This window comes from Trichomycterus rosablanca, chromosome 3 (genome assembly GCF_030014385.1).
Source record: "Trichomycterus rosablanca isolate fTriRos1 chromosome 3, fTriRos1.hap1, whole genome shotgun sequence".
NCBI lineage: Eukaryota > Metazoa > Chordata > Actinopteri > Siluriformes > Trichomycteridae > Trichomycterus > Trichomycterus rosablanca.
In genome coordinates, this window is record NC_085990.1 from 12,515,838 (window position 1) to 12,537,790 (window position 21,953).

The 21,953-nt window shown below is 41.1% G+C and overlaps 1 protein-coding gene across 2 annotated transcripts in view; it reads left to right on the forward strand.

Annotated features, from left to right (window-relative positions):
• agap3 (ArfGAP with GTPase domain, ankyrin repeat and PH domain 3) overlaps nucleotides 1-21,953 on the forward strand; it is a 285,199-nt gene that overhangs the window by 247,462 nt on the left and 15,784 nt on the right. For both annotated transcript variants that reach the window (XM_062992702.1, XM_062992701.1), the window contains exons 14-16: nucleotides 12,406-12,560; nucleotides 13,637-13,727; nucleotides 14,345-14,567. In XM_062992702.1, the coding sequence (XP_062848772.1) occupies nucleotides 12,406-12,560; nucleotides 13,637-13,727; nucleotides 14,345-14,567 (469 nt within the window). The remainder of the gene's footprint in view (nucleotides 1-12,405; nucleotides 12,561-13,636; nucleotides 13,728-14,344; nucleotides 14,568-21,953) is intronic.

Sequence of the window (21,953 nt, forward strand, 5' to 3'; positions counted from 1 at the left end):
GGATTATTAATAACATTTATGGTGTTATGAAGCAGAAAACCACGACTTTCGCTCTGTAATCTCCCCTCAGTTTGGTGACACTGTGTATCATATTTTAAAGAAAGTGGCTTTATTGTCTTTTAGCTTTAAACACATAAGCCAGTCAGCAAAAACAGGAGCTGAATCAGGAATGCACCGAACGACTTCAGAAACTCATTTCGGTGCGTGTACAGAGGGAACTCAGTAGGCAGTGTTGGAATATTTTGATGACATTTTTCATTTTGAAATTTCAATACGATGGGATGACCTCGATGAGAGTGTCTTTATGCGGTGTACAGTGCTGTAATGAACATCTGATGTGTTTAAAGAGTGATGCAGGAGTCCTGGCGAGCACAGCGACAGCAGCTTAATGCCTTTCGCTCTCGCCCGCGTCTCGCTATTACGCGCGGCCAGAATCGATGGCCGATAAAGATATCATTTTCACGGGAGAGGAGCTCAGCTGGACCGCTCCGCGTCGGGTGGTAATGAATAGTGAAGCATCTGAAATGTATGTGCTGAGATTTTAATTAGTTTTGTTTAACGCGGGTTTGTGCTGATTATGTTTATGGATTTGCTGTTCACTGACCATAATTCTGGGGCAATAATTATGCATTTGCCTGGCTTTTTTATTAAATTGATGCATTTAATATGTGCAGCTTATTTTACTATGGATTTTAGTATTGGTATCTTAGTATGGTTTCAAATTTCAATTGCCATAATGACGTACAGTTGAGGTCAAATGTTTACAATTGTCTTTTTTTGTGAAAATAAACCTTTATAAGTCTAGGAATATGCCGAAAATAGCATACTTACAATACTCATTTGATGGTCTAGACATGTCGGTAATGGCATTAAACTAACTCATTGCTTGTAAATGCGGGTGACTCGGTGCACATATACAGTGTATCACAAAAGTGAGTACACCCCTCACATTTCTGCAGATATTTAAGTATATTTTTTCATGGGACAACACTGACAAAATGACACTTTGACACAATGAAAAGTAGTCTGTGTGCAGCTTATATAACAGTGTAAATTTATTCTTCCCTCAAAATAACTCAATATACAGCCATTAATGTCTAAACCACCGGCAACAAAAGTGAGTACACCCCTAAGAGACTACACACCTAAATGTCCAAATTGAGCACTGCTTGTCATTTTCCCTCCAAAATGTCATGTGACTTGTTAGTGTTACTAGGTCTCAGGTGTGCATAGGGAGCAGGTGTGTTCAATTTAGTAGTACAGCTCTCACACTCTCTCATACTGGTCACTGAAAGTTCCAACATGGCACCTCATGGCAAAGAACTCTCTGAGGATCTTAAAAGACGAATTGTTGCGCTACATGAAGATGGCCAAGGCTACAAGAAGATTGCCAACACCCTGAAACTGAGCTGCAGCACAGTGGCCAAGATCATCCAGCGTTTTAAAAGAGCAGGGTCCACTCAGAACAGACCTCGCGTTGGTCGTCCAAAGAAGCTGAGTGCACGTGCTCAGCGTCACATCCAACTGCTGTCTTTGAAAGATAGGCGCAGGAGTGCTGTCAGCATTGCTGCAGAGATTGAAAAGGTGGGGGGTCAGCCTGTCAGTGCTCAGACCATACGCCGCACACTACATCAAATTGGTCTGCATGGCTGTCACCCCAGAAGGAAGCCTCTTCTGAAGTCTCTACACAAGAAAGCCCGCAAACAGTTTGCTGAAGACATGTCAACAAAAGACATGGATTACTGGAACCATGTCCTATGGTCTGATGAGACCAAGATTAATTTGTTTGGTCCAGATGGTCTCAAGCATGTGTGGCGGAAATCAGGTGAGGAGTACAAAGATAAGTGTGTCATGCCTACAGTCAAGCATGGTGGTTGGAATGCCATGGTCTGGAGCTGCATGAGTGCAGCAGGTGTTGGGGAGTTACATTTCATTGAGGGACACATGAACTCCAATATGTACTGTGAAATACTGAAGCAGAGCATGATCCCCTCCCTCCGGAAACTGGGTCGCAGGGCAGTATTCCAGCATGATAATGACCCCAAACACACCTCTAAGACGACCACTGCTTTATTGAAGAGGCTGAGGGTAAAGGTGTTGGACTGGCCAAGCATGTCTCCAGACCTAAACCCAATAGAACATCTTTGGGGCATCCTTAAGCGGAAGGTGGAGGAGCGCAAAGTCTCGAATATCCGCCAGCTCCGTGATGTCGTCATGGAGGAGTGGAAAAGCATTCCAGTGGCAACCTGTGAAGCTCTGGTAAACTTCATGCCCAGGAGAGTTAAGGCAGTTCTGGGAAATAATGGTGGCCACACAAAATATTGACACTTCAGAAACTTTCACTAAGGGGTGTACTCACTTTTGTTGCCGGTGGTTTAGACATTAATGGCTGTATATTGAGTTATTTTGAGGGAAGAATAAATTTACACTGTTATATAAGCTGCACACAGACTACTTTTCATTGTGTCAAAGTGTCATTTTGTCAGTGTTGTCCCATGAAAAGATATACTTAAATATCTGCAGAAATGTGAGGGGTGTACTCACTATTGTGATACACTGTACATAGGGCTAGTCTGGCTGCACTCTGCACAAATCCGAAATGTCAATTGGAGCCAACTTTGTTTGACAGGGTTGAGAACCCACATTTTTTTGCTGAATTATAATCCAACACTACATGTTCCATGATAAGAAACCACTTAAATACAGTTGGCGCTGTCCACATTTAAGCGAGGAAACTACTCAGAAGAAAGGCCTTCTTTCAGGGCCGTTGCTAGAATATTGGAGGCTGTTAGAGTTGCAAAGGTGGGGCTGGATCTGTATTAATCACACCTCACACCTGGGCATTGTATGGCCCCCCGGGCCACATCCAGCCCTTTGGATGTCCCTGGTCGGCCCGCATGAGGTCAGTGGTAATTAAAAATCAGACATGAATAAATGTATATCACACATGCAATACAACTGAATTTTAAAGGGACTGTTATTTTTGTAATTCACGTAAGTTTCAATTTATGTGTGTAACTTTGTGTGTAGTTTTGCATGTTTCCCAGTGTCCACAGAGTATTCCCATCTTATTCCTATTGTAGGAATAGTCTCAGGACCCACTGCAACCCTGATTAGGATGAAGCAGTTACTAAAGATAAACGAATAAATATATTTAGTGTGGGCTGGAGTGGATGAAGGGTTAACTTATTCGTCGCCGGGAGTCCAAGCGGCCAGCTGCAAATGAAGCTTTAACTGCCTGGCCTAATGGAGGGTGTTTATCTCAATACTTTTGTCATTCTGCAACCCGCTCTCGTTTCCCCAAGTGCTCCCCCGAGCCTCTGCCTCTCTAATGGAGCCACCGCGGAGGGCCGCAGTTCGGAGGAAGAAATAACAAGATTATTGTTTGTATGCCACGCTACACAGTCACATACACCCAAGCACTCACACCCAAGCGCTCACACCCAGGCTCGGACCTGAAACACACCGTTGTTAGGTGTTTGTGCGCCTGTCTGGACTTACTCATGCTTATCCAGACGTCCGGATGTGTCTCGTTACATGAATATTTTGCACGTGTGTTCGTGTGTGTGTGTGGTTGTTTATTTAGTATAACTGTTCTTGTGTGTTGAGAGGTAGATAGAGAGTGCATTGTCGCCTCCTCTCTGTTTGGCCCGTGTCCCCCCAGGCTTGTCTCGGTAATGGCCCTGTGCTGATTGCTCTAATACAGGTTAGGAATATTGCCTTTAATGATGTGTAAAATGAGCAAGCGCCAGCGCTGACATTTACAGATGGCACCGGCAGCCCCGGTTCCTCCCAACTGCCTGTTAATTCACAGCAAGCTGCAACCAACTTGCTTTTGTTTTTGCGCCGGGTCACTTTTTACGGAGCGGGCGCGTTTGTTGAGGTCTGGTCTGCGTGTACGCATCCAACATGCTACCTTTTGGCATCGTGAATGCACCTTTAAAGTGTGCGGACAACTAACCATAACCTTTGTCAACTTCTCATTTCGAAATCATGGTAATATGTAGTCCCCCCTTACTATACTGGGAAGGCTACCACAACATTTTGGGATGTGTCTGTGGGTATTTGTGCCCATATAGTGCAAAAATGGCATTCGTGATAAGGCACTTATAAGATCCACTTTATCCCTAAGGTGTTTGGTTGGTTGAGGTCAGGGCTCTTTTCAGACCTGGAGTTCCTTCATACCAAACTCATCAAACCATGTCTTTATGGACTTTGTGCACTGTTGAAGCATTTTCATATTTAATAATTGATTTTTTATAAACTTCGTAATTAGAAGGGGTGGCCACATACTTTTGCTCTTTAGTGCATGCATGTTATAGGGGTTGTGATATAATACACCAGCAAATCGAATTGAGGGTTAATGGTCTTGCTCAGGTGCCCAGCAGTGTCAGCTTGGCCATGGTGGGACTTAAACCTTCTGAATACTAGTCCAGAACCTTAACTGCTAAGCTACAACTGCTAATGAGCACAAACAGTAGAAACGCCACCACAACATACATTTATAAGCATACGTGTGACGCACAAGTCTAATGCAGACTGAATTTAAGTCTCACCTCTCAAGTTAGGTGCTCTGCCGGCAAACCTAGTATTCTCTCTACGTAAACAGCATTTTACATCATCCTACACGCTCCCGAGAAGGCTGTCTGAATTCTTAGATCCCTAAAATGCTGCCTAGTGAGATGCCTTAATTCTAAGCGATAATCTGACTGAATAACAAGGGATCATTCAATGATTCTTTAACGATGAAGGGAATCCCAGCATTCAGTACGGCACAACTTTTTTCACCAAAGATTTCAAATATGGCGGACGAATGTGGAGCAGTGAGTTCTTTTTAAATGTAAATAAATTCTCATTCATTTTTAATTTGTATAAAGGTGTACAAGTGTCATTTATTAACAAATTCGTGCTAATGTAACCATTTTCAGTAAACGGAGGGAGATGTTAGCTGGCATGCTAGTGGGTTGTGCCGCCTCAGCCCATTGATTTGAATGACCTGAGGCTAACTGTGTTAGCTAAGTAAGCGAAAACTGCTGTGACGTGATCGCTGTCTAATTAGTACATCCACATAATCTGCGTTAATAGTTCGATGTCTTATTAGAATCCTCACTGCTTAGGCAGCTGCCTAGGTAGGCAGTAGACATCAAGGCAGCTCACTAGGTTTTCGGACAGACCTTTAGTCATGTCTGAGGAAAGGAAGGCAGAATGAGGCCTACTGTCTGGCTAAGGACCTGCCACAGGTGGTGAAGAAGTACAGAAAGCACAGTGAATGTGTTTAAGGTTTTCTGTGAGAATCTGCTGCAGGTTGCTTTACATGTGTCAGAGGACGTTCATGCTGGTCCGCAGTACTCCTTGGCCTGCATCGGTGAGGTCCGTGCTGCAATGGCGGAGCCAGACAATTTTCATAGGGGTGGCCAGACTGAGACCATTGCTCACACAGGGGTGGCACAGAAACTGATACCTTTTTTTATGTGGTCACTCACTCATTTACCTACACAGGCAGGAAGTGCCATGTAGAATTACATCATGAAGAATAATAAGCTTTTTTTTCTCTTCATTTTCTCTGACAAGTGAAAAACCAAAATATAGCCTATAACCTTAACATTATGAGGAAGAATTTCAAAGATATTCCTTTGCAATACTTTATCATTTGGCTGCCAACTTGTGTGTAATGATGAGACTCATCTGAATCCAAGAACATGCTAGTGTGAATGCATGGAAAACAAATTTTAATTTTCTTTCAACAATATGATACAGACTGACCAACACTATTACGCCAAATCAGCATTGAAAATAGACTTTACTTTTAATAGCCTTCTACAATGCTGGAGCTTCTTAAAACGGAATATATTCTTTTAAATAGAAGTGTTATTTAACTGCTATTAAATTGTTTTCCAACAAAATCCGCCCAATTAGGCGGATAACCGCCCAATCTGGCAACACTGGAACGCGCAGGGCCAGCTGGCGCCTTTACTCGTAGCTCGCCACATATACTACTAAATAGTACTAGTAGTACTAAGTAGTACTTTTTCTTTAATTGTGCGCTGTTGAATTGCGTCCCTATGAGAACACCTGCGTGCAGAAATGCTTCCACAAAAAAAGTTGCCGGCAAAGCGGTGATGGTGGGGGCGGTGCGGGGGGGGGGGGGGGGGGGGGCTGGGCCGGAGGGGTGGCCGAAGATTCATTTATGGTGGCCATGGCCACCACTGGCCACCCCCTGGCTCCGCCCCTGCCGTGCTGGTAGAAAAATTGCAATGGATAATTGAAAATAACTAAAGACACTATAGTTACAAAAGTATATGGTCACCTAAACATGAACTTAATAAATTATGGGAACTTGTACGGGGTTAGACGAGAGCAGTCGTCCTTTTGGACAACTAACCCTCATATTTAGATATAGATGTCAACATATTTAGATATAGTAAAATACTATAGAAAAAAGGTTTATTATATAAACATAGACATTTATCTAAACATTAATAGACATTACAGTAACAAACCTTAGATATAATATTGTGCATTGAAGAAAGTGAAGTGATTATAAATTCAAGTAGTAGGATAAGGTGCATATGTGTGCAGGACAAATATGGCATGATATACACATATGACACAAATGTACAGCAAGTGTGTTAAAGCGCATGTGCAACAGTTTATAACAGAGGGATGTAGGAATGGTCCCTGTTTAGTAGGTTGATGGCCTGAAGAAAGAAGCTGTGGAGGTGGCGGTTGGTCCGAGTCTTTATAGCTCTCACTCTTGGTCTCCACTGAGATAGAAACCCCTGGAAAAGGGAGTGACCAGAGTGTGAGGGGTCAGCCATAATCTTCCCTGTGCTCTTTCTTATCCTAGAGGAGTAAAGATCTTCGAGGGTGGAAAGACGACAGCTGATTATCTTCGTAACGTTGAGTTAGTTAGATATTGATAACAGGTTATCATTTCTATTTTTACATGTCCCCCACATTGTAGTCTTTGCCTTGATGGATTGTGGCACTGCATTGTGACAGGACAGCAATCGGGTGGCTGTCTGGTCCAGCTGTGGTCAGCCCAATCTGACCCCACCTGGAAAGCCTGGGGGTCTGCAATCAAAGCATCTGCTCCCAGAATCATAGGATTCACATGAACAAATACTGAGACACTCACTCACCAGTCAACCGTATCGTTTCCCCTTTATCTTCCATTGCACATCCAGCATACGAGTTAGCAGATTGGCCACCATATGTCTCCAGAAAAGCACCATGTCCCAACATGTCACAATATTTGCACAAGGCAAAGTGCTGTTAAGCTAACGCAAGGTTAAAGACCCCAATTACATTTAATTACAACATCTAACGACCTTCATCGCTGTGGTAACATCCCGAGCAGGACTGTCAAACGCTGCCCATCGACTTCCTCAAGCATGCTAATCTGGAAACGAGCCAGAGAGAGAGAGCCAGAGAGAGAGAGAGCCAGAGAGAGAGGGAAAGAGAGAGACTCACATTTCAACTCTCCTAGTCATTATCTTGAGCTCTGTTTTAATTGTGTTAATGAGGATATATCACAGCGGTCCTGCTCACCACACTTGCTCCTCTGATTGAATTGAAACTGCACCATGCTTGGAGGAGCTGCCACTCTTGATTGCTTAATTTCACTCTACTTGTTGCTGAATGCTAATCTAGATAGTTGACGCATGGTTTGTTCTATAAGGATTGTACTGGGATTCACAGAAGATATTTGATTGCTTTAAACATTTACATACATGTTTTTTTTAGCTTTTTTGAGACAAACTTCACCTTCATTCTCAGAACTTTTGGAAGGCCTTTTTAAAAGCTTAATTTTTGCCTAATTTAGCCATTCATTTAACCAGTTCTGATGTGTTTGGATCATTGTCCGGTTGCATTTAAGACCCAAGAATTTAAAAGAATTTTTGAAGCTCACTTAAAGCAGATTTCTGGGCGGCGCGGTGGCTCAGTGGGTAGCAATATTGCTTCACAGCAAGAAGGGTTCCAGTTCCTGGGTTCCAGTTCCAAGTGGAGCAGTCCAGGAGTTTGCATGTTCTCCCCGTGTCTGTGTGTGTTTCTTCTGGGAGCTCTGGTTTCCTCCCACAGACCAAAGACATGCAAGGTGAATTGGAGATACAAAATTGTCCATTGTCCAATGAACAAAAGACATCTAGGTGAGTGAGGTTTTTTTTTAAGCATATTTAGTGCTAAGCTAGATCTGTGTGTCGGCAGCATAGCAATAAATGTTCAGCTTGAATCTACATATTATGTGACCAAGAGGAAGCATGTACATAATAAACAAAAGAGGTTCAAGGACTGAGCCTTGAGGAACTCCCTGAGTAGTAATTTATATATTCAAAATCTAACAGTACTGCTTCAGCAAATCTTGAACAATGCAATTTTATAGTAACATTTACATGCTATTCTAGAGCTCTGTGCTGCGTCCACGTATTAGAGAAATGTGCCAGATTCTGTCAGATAGGCAAAATGATGTTCAATTTCATTATAGAAGGCTTTCTTGAGACAAACTAGTTGTTTAAACAACTTATTTGTATACATCCATATCCATAATGATGCAAAACAGTAACATGCAGTAACATACAGTTCCTTTTTTGTTCCCCAAACATTATTTTGCATATCTATCAGAAACAATTTTCCCTAAAGGCCCAAGTCCTTCAGGATGTGACTTCACTAAGCTTGATTTGACGTTTATTTGCTATGGTTTCAAACCTTAATATTTCAAACCTTAATATTTCACATTTCCATATGGAAATTACCTGTTTTAATGGCATTTCGTTCAGATGACTAGCCAACGAAGTAATTGTCTGTGTTCAGATTCATAGGTGTGTAATCATAGGACTCGGTGGAGTTGCAGATAATTATGTTGGTGGATGTATTAGCATTACGAGAATGAGAGAATACTCCATGTTCACGACAGTGCCAAAAAGGACAACACATAATTGCACACAAAAACAAATGCAGTCGGATGCATGTGGTTTTATTGTGGGTATTCATGTTATGATCAAAAGTGAGTGGACACCTCTTATAATGGGTCTGTCTGGAAACCTAGTGAGCTCTCTACATAGATGCATTTTACGTCATCCTACACACTCCAGAGAGGAATGGATGTCTAAATTGTTAGATACCTTAAAATGCTGCCTAATAAGGTGCCTTTATTCAAAGCAATAATCTGACTGAATAACGAGGGAGCATCTGATGCTTCCTTAGTGGTGAGGGCAATCTCAGCATTCAGTGCGGCACAATTTTTCTCACAAAAAATTACAAATATGGTGGACAAATGTAAATAAATCCTCATCCTCATACTTATGCAGCTGCGCAGGAAGGCAGCAAGGCAGCTCACTAGGTTTTCAGACAGACCCCATTTCTCATATCAAATTGGATTGTATGCAACCAGCTACTATCATGACTCCAGCAGGGCCATGATTCAACCCCGTTAGAGATGAGTTGAAACATTTAATAAGCTTTTTTTATGCGATCTTTAACAGAATGGGCAGAAAAACCTATAAACAGACTCCAAAACGGAGGACAGTGGTAGCCTAGTGGGTAGGGCTTTGGGCTATCAACTGAAAGGTTGAGAGTTTGAATCCCAGCTCTGCCATGCAGCCACTGTTGGGCCCTTGAGCAAGGCCCTTAACCCTCTCTGCTCCAGGGGCGCCGTACAGTTGCTGACCCTGCGCTCTGACCCTAGCTTCCAAACAAGCTGGGATATGCGAAGAAAGAATTTCATTGTACTGTACACCTGTATATGTATATATGACAAATAAAGGCATTCTATTAGGAGGCAGCCACAACTCTAAAATTCTAATGGTCTGATGCCTCCGTACGTTTGGCTATACTGTTTATATTTGAGTTTTTAAAGAGGTATCAAAATACTGAAGGAAAATAATGTAGAATTCCTCAAAATGTGCAATGCATGGGGAACAATAGATTCAACAAATATAGGTCTGATTCTAATTAGCATTTTCTAAATACAGGACCTAAAAAACCCTTTTACCAATCATTAGACAACATTAACACACCAAACACAGATTTGCTGTGAAGTGTCTGGGTGTGGCGACTGCCCTCCCTTTAGTCCTTGATTTAGACACACACCTCATGGCTCGGTATTGATCCCAGCCTGGAGTCAAGTCCCGAAAAATAAATCCTATAATTGAAGATGGTGTAGAGCTAATTGGATTATTGTTTTCAGCTGGAGGCCGTGGAGCTGCGCTGCAGAAGAAAACTTGTCCTGTATAATCATACATCGGTTATTGCTGCCGTGCTCCAGCCACATCGATTTAAATTCTAAGAACAAATGTGATCACGATGAGTGAAATTTCAAACCCCTGAACATCAATTACTCAGTAAATTAAGAGCTCATAAATGCTGCCTGTAATAAATATTACATTAAAATGTCCAACTGTAAATGACACTGTATTATGAAATGAATCAAAATGCGTTCTGAGGCACCTAATTGGTAAACGTTCTGACGGCTTGAGCATCTAAATACCTAAACTATCTCCCAGCGCTCGTCTGCTCGTGAACACGCCGGTGTCATCATGGCTTCAGAATGATCGTAGAGCAAACTGATGAATGCTGAACTGATGGTTTATTTCTCACCTCTCACCCCTTGTTGGAGCGGCTGACGCGCATCCCTTTGTCTCGCCTCGTGTTTGCGGGGTGGAAATTAGCCTGACCCTAAATGATTAACCCACATTAGATTCTAGTTAGGCGGTTGCTATGTAATGTGATTGGATGATAATGAGATAAAAGCTCTAATGGATATGTTTACCTTGTAAATGAGTGGAATTTTATGATGCCGATGTACCACGGCTGCCGCGATTGATTAGAGGAACACGTCTTTGCCCTCCATTGCTGTCTGTTTAAGTGAATTCAGGGGTCGGATTTTGGATATTTGAACTACTGGCGACTATTTAATTCATTAAACTCATCTGTGGTTCATATAGATGAACTGAAATTCGTTTTTAATATGATATGAACCCATAACAAACCACCTCGTTTCTACACTCACTGTCCATTTTATCAGCTCCACTTACCATATAGAAGCACTTTGTAGTTCTACAATTACTGACTGTAGTCCATCTGTTTCTCTATATACCTTTTAACCTGCTTTCACCCTGTTCTTCAATGGTCAGGACCACCACAGAGCAGGTATTATTAAGGTGGTGGATCATTCTCAGCACTGCAGTGACACTGACATGGTGGTGGTGTGTTAGTGTGTGTTCTGCTGGTATGAGTGGATCAGACACAGCAGCGCTGCTGGAGTTTTTAAATACTGTGTCCACTCACTGTCCACTCTATTAGACACTCCTACCTAGTTGGTTCACCTTGTAGATGTAAAGTCAGAGACGATCGCTCATCTATTGCTGCTGTTTGAGTTGGTCATCTTTGAGATCTTCATCAGTGATCACAGGACGCTGCCCACGGGGCGCTGTTGGCTGGATATATTTTTGGTTGGTGGACTATTCTCAGTCCAGCAGTGACAGTGAGGTTGACAGCCCAAAACTCCATCAGCACTTCTGTGTCTTTTCCACTCATACCAGCACAACACACGCTAACACACCACCACCATGTCAGTGTCACTGCAGTGCTGAGAATGATCCACCACCCATATAATACCTACTCTGTGGTGGTCCTGGGAGAGTCCTGATCATTGAAGAACAGCATGAAAGGGGGCTAACAAAGCATGCAGAGAAACAGTTGGACTACAGTCAGTAATTGTAGAACTACAAAGTGCTTCTATATGGTAAGTGGAGCTGATAAAATGGACAGTGAGTGTAGAAACACACACACATACAGTTTATTCAGTCCCAGTATACATCATATATTCTTTATATATAGAATTTAATGATTAAGTAAATCCATTATGTCAATATTGTACAATAACAGAACAAAAAGAAAAGAATGAAGTATAACTTTAAACCTTTCTTTAGAGCTAGGATTTGACTTAAATTAAGTCATTATGAGCACTTGGGTGGCACAGTGGTAAATTCATCAATCTATTTCAGTACCTCAGCCACCACCCAACCCCCAGACACAGCCAATCATATCTGTATGTAGACACCCAACCAGCCGATAGCACTGCTGGGCATTCAATTCCTAAATCCCAACAGTAGCGGTCTAGCATAACTGCCCACTGCACCACCCACGCACTATAAGATAGTTTATAATAACCTTTAGAATGTAAATAGATAAATAAATCATATGCTTAAAAGTAGAAACTGTAAGCTTTAAAACATTCCTCATGCTTCCAACATTTCAGCAGCTGGTTTTGTGCCCACTGGTGTTTATATGGTTTCAATGGTTCAAGAGGTTAAATAGTTTAAATTTTGTCGGCTCTTGACAGGCACTGTGTTGAATCTTTAAAAATGCATGTTTTTACAATGATTGATTTTTGTTGTCTTTCAGAGCAAGAGGAGTCGTTTGAATTCATTATTGTGTCACTGACGGGGCAGATGTGGCTTTTTGAGGCGTCGACATATGAGGAGAGGGAGCTCTGGGTCACAGCCATCGAGAGTCAAATATTTGCCAGCCTACAGTCATGTGAGAGCAGCAAGAATAAGGTAATTATTCTGTGCATTATACGCATAATATATCATTATAAACAGCAACATAATCCTGTTTTGAATAACACACCCTGAATTTTATTACTTATTTAATACTTATTTTACTTAATATAATACTTTAATGGCGTCCCTCAGGGCTCTATCCTGGGTTTAGAATGAAGGTTGGAGCTTTTCCCTTTTTTTGTATTGCCCCAATTTGCATGCACTCAGTTTCCGTATATGTAGGGTAGGTTACATTCATCTGACATACACTCCCTCCGTCATGTGTGCGCTCCACCAACCCCCACCGCATTTCAGTGGATTTGTGCGTGAGGCCAGTCTTGCGCACGGGGAGTCACACACTGAGCTCCACATTCCTCCATTATTGCACAGGTGCCTTCGGGATACTAACCAGGGTCCATACACAGCATGGAAAACCCCACCCTCTTATTAGTTTGGTCTCTTCCCACCCAGCAGACTTAGTGGCCAATTTTGTCTGCTGCAGGCAGGGGGCGCCCAGTCGACCTCGAGGAGTTCAGAATCCCTGCGCTGGTGTTCTAGCGTGATATCTTGCTGTTCCACCTGGGTGCCACTACCCCCTCCAAAAAATAAAAAGCACAGCCAAGTCTGGAATCGGCTAGTAAATTAGACAGCTGCGCCACTTGAGGGCCACAAGTGAATCGAAAATGTTAACAAAGCATTACTTTTCACCATGTTGTATAGATAAAGTATCACTTTATCAGTCAGAAATGGTCTAAATTGTATTTTTAAGGCTAATTTTAAAACCAGATTGCTCAATACTTGTAAACAAAGATGGTGAGAGTTCTTGTCTAGAAACTGTCTACTCTCTACGTTCTACACGTAACCCACGGTGGTGCATGGTGGAAAAGTTGTCATCAAGGCTGACGGGTCTCTGAAAAGTCGTAGCTAAACGGCTCCTGATACAAACCTAATTTTTATCCACATACCCACCATCTCATCATCTCTCTGCCATGTTCACTCTGCCGATTTTTTTCCTCACAGCTCATTTGCACTCGCGGATTCACTCGTACTTTCATTCTTGTGATCTCTAACTTAATCTTTCTCCACTCAAGTCTCGATTAGGGAGCCAGAGCGACGCCATGACCATCCAGTCCATCAGGAACGTGAGAGGAAACGCTTTCTGTGTGGACTGTGACGTCCCCAGTGAGTACAACATGATTAACCTTGCAAGATACAGCCTTATGTAGTGCAGTATTTCTGTACAGACAGATATACTACCACTGATCCACTTAATGATACAAAGATACCTTTAATAAATAATAAACTAATGGACAGAAGTCATGGTTTAATCAGTGCCCTCTGCTGAAAAGGTCATTTCCAGCTAAGCTCTATACAGTGTATCTGAATTATGAAAGGAGCTGAGAGCGCTGTCGCCTCACAGCAAGAAGGCCTTGGGTTTGATTTCCAGATGGAGCAGTCCAGGTAATTTCTGTGAGGAGTTTGCATGTTCTCCCCATGCCCGGGTGCTCTGGTTTAGTCCAAAAACATGCAGCCAAGTTAATTGAAGGTACTAAAAATGCTCTTGGATGTGTGTGGATATGTGTGTTAAAGTATGAATGTGTTTGTGTGTCTGGCCTGTAATGGACTGGCACCGTGTCCAGGGTGTTTCTGTGTGTCTTGTGCCCATTAAGAGCTAGGATAGGTTCCAGCATCCCCTCAACCCTTAGATAGTGAGTTAGTGTACAGCTATGTACATTTCAGATGTGGCTGAATGTCATCATGTACTACAGTGTTAATTGATGGTGTCTTTGATCCTGTAGACCCAGACTGGGCGAGTCTGAACCTTGGTGCTCTGATCTGCATCGAGTGTTCGGGTATCCACCGGCATCTAGGCACCCATCTGTCACGAGTACGCTCTCTGGACCTAGATGACTGGCCCGTGGAGCTGACCATGGTTATGACGGCCATCGGGAACGCCATGGCCAACAGTGTGTGGGAAGGCGCACTGGAGGGCTACACCAAACCTGGTGTGGACTGCAGCAGGTAATTCCAACTCTGTATATCTTACACACACACACACAGACACTCTCTCTATATATATGGGCAAAAGTATTGGGGCACCCCTTCTAATTTTTTACTTCATATGTTTCAGCCACAACAACTGCTATCAGGGGTAATAAATGAATTATATGAAGGACAATATTTGCTTCCAACTGTGCAGCAACAGTTTAGGGAAGGTCCTTTTCTTTTACAGAATTACTTTGCCCCTGTGCACAAAGCAAGCTCTATAAAGACGTGAAGAAATGCCTGGTTTAGAGAAACTCCAGTGACCCAACAGATCCCTGACCTCAGCCCCACTGAACAGATTTGGAATGAACTGGAACATCAACTGAGGCTTAACTGACCAGAATCAGTGCCCAGCCATACAAATGCTCCTTTGGCTAAGTGGGTGCAAATTCCCACAGACGAAGTTCAAAGTCTTCTGATGAGTTTTCTCATCAGATCAGAACAGCAAAGGTGTTGCACAGGTGAAAGGGTTGCCAGATTGTACAGACATCCAGCAACTTAAAAAAATCTAAATTTAAAACATGTAGCATTTCTTTGACTTATAAGTTATTGTTTTATAGAAACAATAACTGGTTTCTTTAGTTGATTAAATGATTATGTACATTAAAACACACTTGTTTAGTGGTTGCTGAATGTAGTTAAAATATGGCAGCATGTTAGAATTAAATGAATTGAAACTAATTATTGAGTTGTAAACAGCAAATTGTTTTATGGTATTTTATTATCATGCGAGTGCACTCCAGGTCACTTCAGTACAAAGTAGTCGTGCACACTGCAGTCCTCAGAGAACACAGGTCAGCCCTCTCTGTCTGTCTCTGTATGTTCCTGTAGCTGTGATGTCTCCTCATCGTCTGTAGAACAGATCCGAGGCGGCTGTTGAGCGCCTGCGTTTGACTTGATGAAAGATTATTGATGCTGATATGCCTCTGTCACACTCGAGTCGGCAGCAGTCGCCAGCGGCCGGGGGAGCGCGTGTTTTTCACTGTCAGGAAACTGATGGCTCACAGCACAGCACACTTACAAATACGCACTCGCATTCACTCAATCAAGGATGAAAATCTGATTAACGTCGTAACTGATTTTCTGTAGCCGGCGCGGCATTGATGATACATGGTGTGTAATCAATGCTGTTTCCCCTCTTTAGTTGTAAAGAATCATGTTTACGGGGCAGAATTTATGGTGAAACATGGGAAACGCGAGCAAACGCTTCCCTCGTGTGTTTTAACCTCGGCTTTTATCTGTAGTAACATCAGTGACGTAGTTACAAACGAGCTAGCAAAAGCAATCCGTCAAATAAAAAAAGATTTTGTGTCATGAATTTGTGGCTAATAATAATAATAATGTGTCTGAGAGGGGGTTTGGTGCCTGTCAGGGGCATGTTACTACATTTTACCCTGAGATTTCAGGGAAGCTGGACCCACCGGGACCCTAATCAGGATAAAGCACTGGTAAAAACATGGAAATGAAATAAAAGGGGAAATAAATACTAATAACAACACATTTAATGTACCCATATACACTATCGCTGATTATCACAAAACATTCATTTATTTCTTTGTACTAATGGCTGTTTCTTGGTCAGGGTCACAGTGGGTTTGTTGCCACGTGTAAACACTAGGTGCAAGGCAGGAATACCGCTTAGAATTATTGCAGGGCATTACACACTCAATAATTCACTGTCACACCTAGGGGACATTTAGTAAAGCCAGTAGGGGGTGAATGGGAGATCCACGCAGACACCTGGAGAACATACCAAACCCCAGACAGACATTGACCAGAGGTGATGATTGCAATCCATGTAAAAAACTTAAACAAAACCTGTGCAAACCAAAGACCATGAGTCACTTTCACATGTTTACTTTCCTCAAATGCTTTGTTATTGTCCAATTCCAATTTAATTTGATACAAATTTACAATGTCAATTCATTTTTGTTATTTAAATTTTTAAATGAAACAAATAATTCACTTTTTTCTTAGAACATCTCAAATTCTGAGTGGTGTGCATTATATGGCAAAAGTTTAATTTTAAATCTGTACAGTTTTAAAATAATATTAATAATAATAATATTATTATTATTAATAATTATAATAATAATTTTAATAATAATAGTAATAATAATAATACTAATACTAATAATAATAGTAATAATAATAATAGTAATAATAATAATAGTAATAATAATAATAGTAATAATAATAATAATAGTAATAATAATAATAATAATAATAGTAATAATAATAATAGTAATAATAATAATAGTAATAATAATAATAGTAATAATAATAATAATAGTAATAATAATAATAATAATAATAGTAATAATAATAATAGTAATAATAATAATAATAGTAATAATAATAATAGTAATAATAATAATAGTAATAATAATAGTAATAATAATAATAATAATAATAGTAATAATAATAATTGTAATAATGTTAATAGTAATAATAATAATAATAGTAATAATAATAATAATAATAATAGTAATAATAGTAATAGTAATAATAATAATAGTAATAATAATAATAATTTGGAATTATTTAATGCCTGAAATCTTGAAAAAACGATTGTACATTTTTTACAATTACACATTTAGTTTGAATAAAATATTAATATAATATATTAATATTGTTTTAGTTTAAATAATAATTTAAAAAATTACTTTTTTGCTATGCTTAACTTACTTTTAGTAAGAAGTTTTAAGAAAATGTCAAAGACCCTAAATTACTGTTGTGGTGCAAAGCAAGTTTAGAAGCTATTCATAAGTGTTGAGTATTTGTTTGGCTGGTTTGATTTCACAATCCAAAGGTTTAAAACATGGCCATGGATTGGTAATGTCAATAATTAACCAGTTAACCCTTAAAAAGACGTTGTTTGATTAACGCCGTTTGTTATTTGGATTCATTTTCAACAGCTAGGGCTTGATTTGAACTGAGAGCGAAGCTACACACCTGTACAGAGTAATAGTGCTGATTTGCTTTGCGCCCTTACCCACCCTCAGTGCTCATGTGCCAGTTTTGTTTACAGATTCTTTTAGAGATTTGGACGTAAACCGAGCCTTTTCTAATGAATGTATATGATTCAGTAATGCATTAACAGCCTGTTAGTGCTTCATGACTTTTCCCTTCTCAGACCACTGTCTGTGGGTACTCATCACGGCTGCCTGCGAGCACCACTTGCTGTTTTGGAGATACTCTAACCCAGTCATGTGGTTGTAACCATTTGGTCCTTATCCAAGTCCCTCAGGTCTTTATGCTGATTAGATCTGCTGCATTCAACACATGAACTACGAGGAACTACCATCAACCCAACATTTAATACATCCCTGAGCCTGGCATGCATCACTGTTACAGAGCGGGCATTGCGGTGCACATTTGTGTCATGTGGTGCTAATGTTTTGGCTGATCAGTTTGTGTTAATTGATATATAAACACTGCTAATTGCACCTTTGAGCTTTCCTCTCGGCAGTTGGAGCAGTGTGTGTTTTGTGATTGTGTGGTGTGATAGCGAGCTGCTGATGGATTGATTTAGCTCTCCTCACACATGTGGCAAGTGTCAGCATGGTGACTGGGAGGCACCGAGAGTCTGAGCTCATCGTCTAATTCAGGGTTTCTCAATGTCAGTCCTGGCAGCCCAGTGCTCTGAGATTCAAGTTGATCCAGCTCATGACGGCTTGGTAATTAGCTCAGTGTCTGTAATTAAGTGGTCATCACTATGCCTTAACACCTTTAGAAGGGTTCACCCTCTGTAGTAAAGACACCCTCTGGCAGTGGTAGCTCAGTAGCTCAATTTCTGCCAGGTTGCCACTGTTAGGCCCCATGAGCAAGGCCCTTATCCTTCAATTGCTTGGATTGTACATGGGCACAATTGGAAGTAAAGCATCTGCTAAATGCAGGAAATGTAAATGTACTAAAGACTTAGAAGAGAAATATGAAGCCAATTGAAAATGCAAAATTGGAACCACCTTCCTAACGTATGGACGTATGGACCATCACTTTGGAATTGTGCTCAGCCCATGTGTGTTGGGAACAGGGAAATAGAAACTCATGTAGGACTGAAATACAGAAACCCTTGTCTGATGATCCCTGGTGATCTTTGATTACTGGCACGACAATAGGGTAAATAATGCCATATTTTTCTCCTAATATCTTGATCTTCATCTGCCTCTGTCATGTTGTTTTAACAATATAAATAAATACATGTAGGTAATAATTCTTAATTCCTGGGCTACTTCACCTGTCATTGTTGCATTGGGTCAGACCCCACCCAGGAACACAATTTCGAGGCAGGAGCACATATTGGAAACTGGGACTGGGAAACACACCCTCACAAATTCAGTCTCTTACACCTTGGGGCAGTTTGAAGCAGCTTGTCCACCTGAATGTGTTTGGGAGGTGGTAACGAACCCATGTAGAAACAGGGATTTCATTCCAAATTCCCTACAAATATGGAACAAGAGTTGCTTAAACCCTGATCCACATTATTCATTTAAGTTCATTTTATCACTGAATTATACTAATCAGGGTCCCAATGTGTCAGTTTTCTTGAAATTGCTGGGCTCAGTGCAATAATACACCACTTACAGGACGCCAGTCCATCGTGACGCATCGGCCACAAACGAACTGTACGTAGACGTCTGATTGGTTGAGCGGTTTCGAACCATGGATCCCAGCTGATGTGGGCTAGCATAATTTACTTTGTCACCTGGGCACCCCCAGTAATTGTACACACACTGTAAATGTGTGTCACTAATACACTCTTAAATTATTCACTTAATCTGAATGTATTATTTATTCATTATTATCAATTATGGTACCAGTCAATAATTTCTTACTATACTGTACCAGATAAAAAGAAGTAGGCTTACTTGCTTAGTTGCCATGGTTTCTGAGCTTAATATAATTAATTAGAAAGATTATTTTGATGAATAGAATCCACCGATCAAGCTGTTCTCCAGATCATCATTTAACCAGATTGATGGATTCATGATTTACTCACTACGCGTCAGAAATTATTCTGCGGTCATAAATCTTCGAGGTCCGAGGATGAAGTGTGTGTGTGTGCATGTGTGTGTGTGGGTTGGGAGGGTGTTCCAAATAGACTGATGTGTGTGTATTTAATAAAGAAGTGTATTGAACTTGTTCTGTCAGACTGAAGTAGTGAAGAGTCTTAAATTAGCAGTCGGTCAGCGTGTGTTAGTGTAGCAGCTCTAATTGCTTTGCACCCGTGTGTGGAAGTTCTGAGAGGGGTTGTGACTTGTCATTGCAACAGGCTGCTCTTCTTTACCAGATTATTCAGTTTGTTTGCATGCACAGAGGGTCCCTTACACAGAATTGCAATATGGGGGGAATGTCATTCAAAAGAAAATTTACATTAGCCTGGGTTTGCGCTTAATGATCTAATTCTTAGCCAAAAATTAGGGCGGTGTATAAGATAATCAGATTATTAGTGTGCATAAAAACACACAGCATAACGACCCATGCTGAAACATCTCTCCTCTTGTGCAAATGTTTTGAGTTACTACACGCAAATACCACCCATTCAGTGGAATAGCCCATGCTAAAACACCCACCTGTGATGTGTATTTTTTCTTTGTGTGCACCCATGAAGACACTTGGACACACACACAGGTAGTTTCTTCGGTTCATTTCACCCTTCCTCTCCCCCCACCCCATCGTTTTGCTTCTGTGTCCCGGAGGTCCAGGCAGACGTGGAGAGTTATCGCTCATCAGTGCCTCACTGTCACACACACACACAACCCCATGCCCGTTGGCCAGTACAGGCAATAGTTCTGATGAGGAGTGCAATCCTCCACTTTGTTTCAGAAATAATTTGCTGGTGTGTCGCCCCCACAGGACAGCAGCGGTAATAAAAATGAATCACACCACTAACCTTGCCCCTGCCCTCCCCCCTCCGTATCCTATACCATATTAACACTTTCACTCATCACACTGTACTCCTGCTGTGCTTCAAGACCTCCACTCTGCTCCCCGCTTTCCTTTAATGTGGTTCGGGTTTTGATCACTACTCAGGATCACGCCGGTGTGTGTGCAGAATCAAAACTGTCTTGCTGTGCTGGTCTGTATTGTATATTCATCTCCTAAAAGGAGTGGATATGAGATCACTGGGACTGAAATCTTGTGTGGTGGATCTGTCCAGGAGAGGATTTGTGCATCCGTTAACTTTCCACTTATGGATTGTTTTGAAAATGATCAAACTAATTTTGCAGGCAGGGATGATTAAGGTGTTGCTGTGGCTCTGTAACTTTCTCCATTGAAGTTGTTTACCAAGTTTGTCACTGGGAACTTTTCACAGTGATTGTTACTTGTTGTGTTGAATCTTTCCGTATCAAACGTAAAAATGTCAAATTCCATATAATTTTGGATGTTACATAAAAAAAATTAAAAAAATCTGGATCACATAAAGAAAAAAATCAGGTTTGGGTCACTTATACCTGCAGTGTAAGGTAACTGAGTCTTAAACTGAGTCGGTGTAAGGTAACTGAGTCTTAAACCGAGTCGGTGTAAGGTAACTGAGTCTTAAACCGAGTCGGTGTAAGGTAACTGGGTCTTAAACCAAGTCAGTGTAGGGTAACTGAGTATTAAACCGAGTCGGTGTAAGGTAACTGAGTCTTAAACCAAGTCAGTGTAAGGTAACTGAGTCTTAAACCGAGTTGGTGTCGGGTAACCAAGTCTTAAATTGAGTCAGTATAAAGCTGAATGAGTCTTTAATTGAGTCAGTGTAGGTGAACAAGTCTTAAACCGAGTCAGTGTAAGGTAAACGAGTTTTAAACTGAATCAAGGTAAGGTAACCAAGTCTTAAACTGAGTCAGTGTAAGGTACCTGAATCTTAATCCAAGAAAGTGTAAGTCTTAAACCAAATCAGTGTAACATGACTTAAACCGAGTCAGTTTTAGATGAATGAGTCTTGAACTAAGTCAGTATAGATGAACAAGTCTTAAACCAAGTCAGTTTAAACTGAACGTGTCTTAAACCGAGTCAGTGTAAGGTAAACGAGTTCTAAACTCAGTCAGTGTAATGTAAAGGAGTCTTAAACTGAGTCAGTGTAAGGTGAATGAGTCTTCAACCAAGTGAGTGTAAGGTAACCAAGTCTTAAACAGAGTCAGTGTAAGGTGAATGAGTCTTAAACTGAGTCAGTGTAAGGTGAACGAGCCTTAAACCGAGTCAGTGTGTGATGAACAAGTTTTAAACCGAGTTACTGTAAGGTAATCAAGTCTTAAACTGAGTCAGTTTAAGGTGAACAAGTCTTAAACCAAGTCAGTGCAAGGTAACCGAGTCTTCAGCCATGTCAGTTTAAAGTGAATGAGTTTTAAACTGAGTCAGTGTAAGGTAACCGAG